The sequence below is a fragment of the Antechinus flavipes genome, chromosome 2, assembly GCF_016432865.1.
Source record: "Antechinus flavipes isolate AdamAnt ecotype Samford, QLD, Australia chromosome 2, AdamAnt_v2, whole genome shotgun sequence".
NCBI lineage: Eukaryota > Metazoa > Chordata > Mammalia > Dasyuromorphia > Dasyuridae > Antechinus > Antechinus flavipes.
The window spans coordinates 273689215-273696253 of NC_067399.1; the positions used below are offsets into that span (position 1 = coordinate 273689215).

At 50.5% G+C, this 7039-nt stretch overlaps 1 protein-coding gene across 1 annotated transcript; it reads left to right on the forward strand.

The window, feature by feature from the left end:
* The first annotated feature begins 799 nt into the window (after positions 1-799).
* VPS18 (VPS18 core subunit of CORVET and HOPS complexes) lies at positions 800-6829 on the forward strand. The gene is made up of 5 exons (XM_051977101.1): positions 800-1241; positions 2265-2406; positions 2677-2768; positions 3025-4895; positions 5477-6829. The coding sequence occupies exons 1-5, from the start codon at positions 1151-1153 to the stop codon at positions 6197-6199; spliced, it is 2919 nt and encodes a 972-aa protein (XP_051833061.1). The 5' UTR covers positions 800-1150; the 3' UTR covers positions 6200-6829.
* The last annotated feature ends 210 nt before the right edge of the window (positions 6830-7039 follow it).

The window sequence follows — 7039 nt, forward strand, 5'->3', positions numbered from 1 at the left end:
AAGCACTTAGCACAGTGCCAAGCATACAGTAGGTGCTCTATATATGCTAGTTATTATCATCGTCACTTTCATTACCATATAGAGTCCAGTGGCCCCTACCTCTTGGCCACAGCCCAAACCCGGCCCAGGCAGCTCAGCTGATTCTGGCCCTGATATAATGTGACAGGATGAAGGAGTAACCCCTTTGAGAGGGGTTCCAAAGGTAACATCAAATACTCGGTAACAGATTGCGTATGGGAGTGAGTCAAAGCTGTGTGACTGGGAGGATGGTGGTATGCTCAGTAGCAACAAGGAAATTAAGAGGGGAGGATTTGGGGGGAAGATAAAGAGTTTCGTTTTGCATATAGTGAAACACTTAGATTCTATGAATCTTAGCTGTCTTCTGTTTTAAAAAAATGTGTTTAGAAACGAGGATGGAGAGATGAATCCTGCCAAAGGCACTAGCTGTGTGATCTTGAACAAATCACTTAACCCTTCTGTGCTTCAGCCTCCTCATCTGTAAAAGGAGGGAAGAGGAAAAGAAAGATGATGGAAGAGAATGAGAGGAAGAAAAGAGAGGGAGGAGGAGAAAGGAGAGAAAAAAAGGAAGAGAAGTAGGGGGAGAGGAAAGAACAAGAAAGGAAGGGAGGAGAGGAAAAAGGGAAAGGTGGAGGAGGGGAAAAAAAGGGACGGGAGGAGGAAAAGAAAGGGGAGGGAGTTGAGAAGAGGGAGAGATAAAGAAGAGGGAGGGGAGAACAAAAGGAGGAGAGAGGAAAAAAGGGAGAAAGGGAGAGGGAAAGGAGCAGGAAGGAGAAGAGAGGTTAGAGACAGAGGAGGTTTGGGAGGAGCAAAGGGCAGAGTTACACAGCTTAGCCATTGCCCGGCGCATGCGTAGAACGTACTCCTTGGGCAGAGGAAGAAGCGTCACGGCGAGCGCGCGCGCCCGCTGCGTGCTGTCACGTTACGTCACGGGGCCGGAGTCAGCTGAGCTGCCGGGGCCGGGATCGGGCTGTGGCGGAGCCGCACGAGGCGGACGGGCCGGGGAAGGCTGCTTGCCTTCGGGGGAGGGCTCTGGGCTCCCGGGGAGCGGAGCGGTCGTTCCCCCGGAGATTAGGAGGGCCGTCGCTTCCGTTGCGGGGCCCCGGTGGGGGAGACCGAGAAGCCGGCTGCTATGGCGTCCATCCTGGACGAGTACGAAGACTCGCTCTCGCGCTCGGCGGTCCTGCAGCCGGGCTGTCCCAGCGTGGGCATCCCCCACTCGGGTAAGCGAGAGCCGTGGCGGCCCGGGGCTGAGGAGGGGCCGGGCCTGAGCCTGGGCGCCTGGCTGACTCGGTACTTTCGCGGCGTCTAAAGTAGCCGTGCCTGGAGCTGTCAGGTGACTTGGGCGCTGTGGGCGAGTCCCTTTTTCTCCATCTCGTTTCCCGTTTCTGTGAGCTCCTTGAGGTCCCGAAGTCTTTCCATTGGTTTGTGTGGCCAGTCCTTAGTACGGTACCTTGAGTATAGCAATTACTTAATAAAGGTTGGAATGAATGAACTGAATTGAGGGTATCAACAGCACACGTTTTCTTGAAGTTTGCAGAACATTCTCCTTTCAGCAGTACTATGAGATGAGTAGCGCAGGTTTTATTGACCCCATTTTACAGATTAGGTAATTAAGGCTCATTGAAATTCAGGGAGCAGCCCATAGTCACCCGGATAATATGAAATATTAAAAGGCTGGATTGCGCCAGTTCTCTTATTATTGAGATGTGTTGAGGGTGAATAAATGGTGGGGTTAATGGAGCAGAGTCCTTTTTCAAGGTAAAGATAAGGGCAGGAGATGTAGTATTAGAGCAATTCTCCCAGGACATTGTTCCATTCAGGAAACGTTATCACCACCATGGCGGCTCACTCAGAAAGTTGCTGTTTAAATTGATCAGGGGCTAAGAAATAGACTCACTGTAACTGAGATTTACTGAGTTGGGCTTGCTGACCCTGAGAAGATTAAGAGACTGTAAACAATGGCAAAGACATTGATGAGTAAAAATTGTTGGGAGCAGGTATAGCAGGGACAGAAACGGCCCAGGAGGTTCACTGGAAATGTTAAAGATCCCTTTTTCAGATGTATGAGAAGCCCCCAGAGGCTGAGTAGGCACTTGCCTATTCAGAGTCCAACCTAAGGTATTGGGTGTGAAATAGAACAAAAAAATAGAGAGGAACTAACCTATTGGTGCATAAGTAGGGAATACTATGCTTCACTTCATTACTTTTAAGAGTTTACTTTTTTCCTCTTTTCTTAATTACAGGTTTTGTAAATGTCCCACTGGAGAAGGAAGCACCCATCTTTACCAAGCAGCGAATTGACTTTACTCCCTCTGACCGAATCACTAACCTTGTAGTCTCCTGCAATCAACTCTGCATGAGTTTGGGGAAGGATACCCTACTCCGGTAACTCAGGGCCCAGATAGAGGAAGGAGTTTATGGGGGTGGGAAAGAATGGTTGGTGGTAATTTGAGAGTTACTTCAAAATAGCAAAGCCACTGCTTCATTCTAGAAAGAGGAAGTAATTGTTAGGATTTTTTTGAAAGCAAGTTTTAATTTACTTTAATTCTGAGATTTCCCAGCCATATTGCGTTGTCAATTAGAAGAGAGAGATTTCACTGTCGTCACATCTCAGAACAGGGTAGTTCCCATAAATTATTATTTCCTTCCCCACAGCATTGATCTGGGAAAGGCAAATGAACCCAATCACGTGGAGTTGGGACGCAAAGATGAAGCTAAAGTTCATAAGATGTTTCTGGATCACACTGGTAAGAGATGATAATACACTAAAGTATTGAGGGTCTGATAACATACTGAAGTACTCAAGGATGGGGAGGGGGAAGGAAAAGATTAATTATAGGAAATCTGGAAGAACTATTCAAGTACTAGCCTGGAGTTTGTCACTATCACCAAAAATGTTAAACAATTTGAGAGTGGTGTTTTTAGGAATGGGTAGAGGGTAGAAGGGGCAGTGTCTCTTAGTATCCAGACTATCCTGACATCCCCTGTCCTCTTTTATTCCAGGCTCACACCTCTTGATTGCCTTGAGCAGTACTGAGGTCCTCTACATAAACCGCAATGGACAAAAGGTTCGGCCACTGGCACGATGGAAGGGGCAACTGGTGGAAAGTGTGGGCTGGAACAAGGCGCTGGGTACAGAGAGCAGCACTGGACCCATCCTAGTGGGTACAGCCCAAGGCCAGATCTTTGAAGCTGAACTGTCAGCCAGTGAAGGTGGCCTTTTTGGTCCTGCACCTGACCTCTACTTTCGGCCACTTTATGTACTGATGGAGGAGGGAGGCCCAGCACCTGTGTGCTCTATAGAGGCAGAACGTGGCCCTGATGGGCGCTATTTTGTCATTGCCACTACACGCCAGCGCCTCTTCCAGTTCACAGGCCGGGTGGCAGAGGGGGCTGAGGTGCAGGGCTTTTCAGGGCTCTTTGCCACCTATACTGACCACCCACCACCTTTCCGAGAATTTCCCAGCAGTTTGGGTTATAGTGAGTTGGCTTTCTATACCCCCAAGTTGCGTTCTGCACCCCGTGCTTTTGCCTGGATGATGGGGGATGGTGTGCTGTATGGAGCACTGGACTGCGGGCGTCCTGATTCTTTGCTGAGTGAGGAACGTGTATGGGATTATCCACCTGGTGTGGGCCCAGGAGCCAGCCCACCCCTGGCTATCGTCTTGACCCAGTTCCACTTCTTATTGCTCCTAGCTGACCGAGTAGAAGCAGTGTGCACACTAACAGGGCAGGTAGTATTACGAGATCACTTTCTAGAAAAATTTGGGCCACTACGACATATGGTGAAAGACTCCTCCACAGGCCACTTGTGGGCTCACACTGAGCGGGCTGTGTTCCGTTATCACGTGCAGCGGGAGTCCCGGGATGTTTGGCGCACCTATCTGGATATGAACCGTTTTGACCTGGCTAAGGAGTATTGCCGTGAGCGTCCTGACTGCCTAGACACAGTTCTAGCCCGGGAGGCTGACTTTTGTTTCCGCCAGCGCCGCTATGTAGAGAGTGCTCGATGCTATGCCCTGACCCAAAGCTACTTTGAAGAGATTGCCCTCAAGTTCCTGGAAGTTCGACAGGAGGAGGCTTTGGCAGAATTCTTGCAGCGGAAATTGGCAGGGCTAAAGCCAAGTGAGCGCACTCAGGCCACACTGCTCACTGCCTGGCTGACAGAACTCTACTTGAGCCGGCTTGGAGCACTTCAGGGTGATGCAGATTCTTTGCCTCTTTATCGGGAAACACGAGAGCGATTCAGAGACTTTCTCAGTAGCCCACGCAACAAAGAATGGCTTTTTGCCAGCCGAGCCTCAATCCATGAGTTGCTGGCCAGCCACGGGGACACAGAACACATGGTATATTTTGCTGTGATCATGCAGGACTATGAGCGGGTAGTAGCATATCACTGTCAGCACGAAGCCTATGAAGAGGCTTTGGCTGTGCTCTCCCGGCACCATGATCCTCAGCTCTTTTATAAGTTTTCACCCATTCTCATTCGTCATATTCCTCGACAGCTGGTGGATGCTTGGATTGAACTAGGCAGCCGTCTGGATGCCAGGCAGCTCATCCCAGCCTTGGTGAACTACAGCCAAGGTGGGGAAGCCCAACAAGTGAGCCAGGCCATCCGTTACATGGAATTCTGTGTGAATGTGCTAGGGGAGACTGAGCAAGCAATTCACAACTACCTGCTCTCATTGTATGCAAGAGGTCAAGCTGCCTCATTGCTTGCTTACCTGGAGCAGGCAGGGACCAGTCCCCACCGGGTGCACTATGACCTCAAATATGCCCTGCGACTCTGTGCTGAGCATGGCCATCACCGAGCCTGTGTTCACGTCTACAAGGTGTTGGAGTTTTATGAAGAGGCCGTTGACTTGGCTCTCCAGGTGAGGGGTACAGAGTCCTAGAGCCACACTGAAATAGAATCAGAGCAGTTGGCTGGGGAGTGAGGGGGTAAGGAGGTAGGTGGATGGGCCAGGATAGGTTCCTTGTTTTGTGGAGTTGGCTAATGTGAGAGCAGAGAAGACTAGGTCAGTTTGTGCTTTCTGGATTGACAGTAACTTCTGTGATTGGTGCAAGGGAATGGAGTGTGCAGAACAAAGGGTTAGTTCTGGTTGAGAAGAGTCCTCATTCTCACTTGCAAAGCTTTGAGTTCATTACTTAGTCAAAGAACATGGGTTGTAAGCCTCCAGACACAGACATTGGATATCAGTAGAATTTTTTGGTCAGCTGGGAAACTAATTGCCTGTTGGGACCATGGGGTATTGGTTAGAAATAAAGAATGGGACTTTGTGTTCCCGTCACTGAAGTACTTACTGTTCCAGCTGCCCAGAAAAAGCAGGGAATGTGAGCTGTTAGGTTGTTTTGGCTCCATGGTCTGGTGGGGACCAGGAGACCAGTTTATGCACTCATTCTTCTTCTCCAGCCACGTAAAGTGTGCCATTAATAACCTTTTTATTCTATCCAGGTGGATGTGGACCTAGCTAAACAGTGTGCAGATCTGCCAGAAGAAGATGAGGAGTTACGTAAGAAACTCTGGCTGAAGATCGCCCGGCATGTGGTACAAGAGGAAGAAGATGTAAAGACTGCCATGGCCTGTCTGGCCAGTTGTCCTCTTCTCAAAATAGAGGATGTGCTGCCTTTCTTTCCTGACTTTGTCACTATTGACCACTTTAAGGAGGCCATCTGCAGCTCCCTGCAGGCCTACAACCGGCACATTGATGAGCTCCAGCGGGAGATGGAGGAAGCTACAGCTAGTGCCCAGCGGATTCGGCGAGATCTGCAGGAGCTTCGTGGGCGCTATGGCACTGTGGAGCCTCAAGACAAGTGCTCAGCCTGCGACTTCCCCCTGCTCAATCGTCCTTTCTACGTGTTTCTTTGCAGTCACATGTTCCACGCTGACTGCCTCCTGCAGGCCGTTAGGCCTGGTCTCCCTGCCTACAAGCAAGCTCGCCTCGAGGAGCTGCAGCGAAAGCTAGGGGCTGCACCACCTCCCACCAAAGGCCCACCCCGCACAAAAGAGGGAGAAGGAGGGACTGCAGGGGCACCCAGCCGGGAACAGCTGAAAGCCGACCTGGATGAGCTAGTGGCGGCCGAATGTGTCTACTGTGGGGAGCTGATGATCCGTTCCATTGACCGGCCTTTCATTGACCCCCAGCGATATGAAGAAGAACACCAAAGCTGGCTTTAGAGGTTACTGCTGCCGCTCGCCACAAGATGGGGAAACATACCATCTGCTACATCCCTGTCCCTCCTGTAGACATCTTGTGATTCTTATTTCCTGAGGCGAGGGACAGGCAGGATTATAAGTGCCCCTGTGGGGCCTATCTCACCTCAGCCTTTTGTTTGTCTGAGCTGGATCTGCCAGCTTTTCTGCTGTCTCTGAGATGGGGCCATGTTCTAACCACTTCCCAACCCCAAATCTAAGCAGTGCTGCCTGTCTAAGAAGCATTTGTTTAGAAATGTTGCCTTCCCCTTTGCAGTCTATATGTCTTGGTCTCTTTCCCTAGCTGGAGGCAAAGTCCATTCCCTTGCTGCCGAGCTGCTGGACTCTTGTCCTCACTGTATAACCTTTCAGGTTCCAGCATGCACAACTACATTTGCAGGGGAAGGTCCTTCCTGGGAGGATCAAGAGGTCTGCAAACTTTCCTGGACCTTCTTGGGTCCTCTGAGCTGGGGAAAAGGCTGGCTGGGGAGAAATCAACTGGTGGGCCTTTGTGCGTCTGTACCTAGGAGGCCATTGTAAGGGACTTTTCTTTGAAAAGGACTGTGGGGACACCACCCCTCGGGTTTAGAAGGCATTAAAGTGTCTGTGATGCTGTCCCTGGCCTTAGTTACTTTGGGATGGGGGATGTCTTGAGTGAGTTTGGGGTGGCCTTCAGTGTGGCTGGTGCTGAGGTATGAGTAGGAGGGGCGTGATTGCACCAGGGCTCTCTGGGCCTTGCTGCCAGGGTAGCCATCAGTTGATGAGACCCCCTGAAGAAGACTCCCTTTGTAATCTTGTACCCATCCATCCCCACTTCCTTCCCTG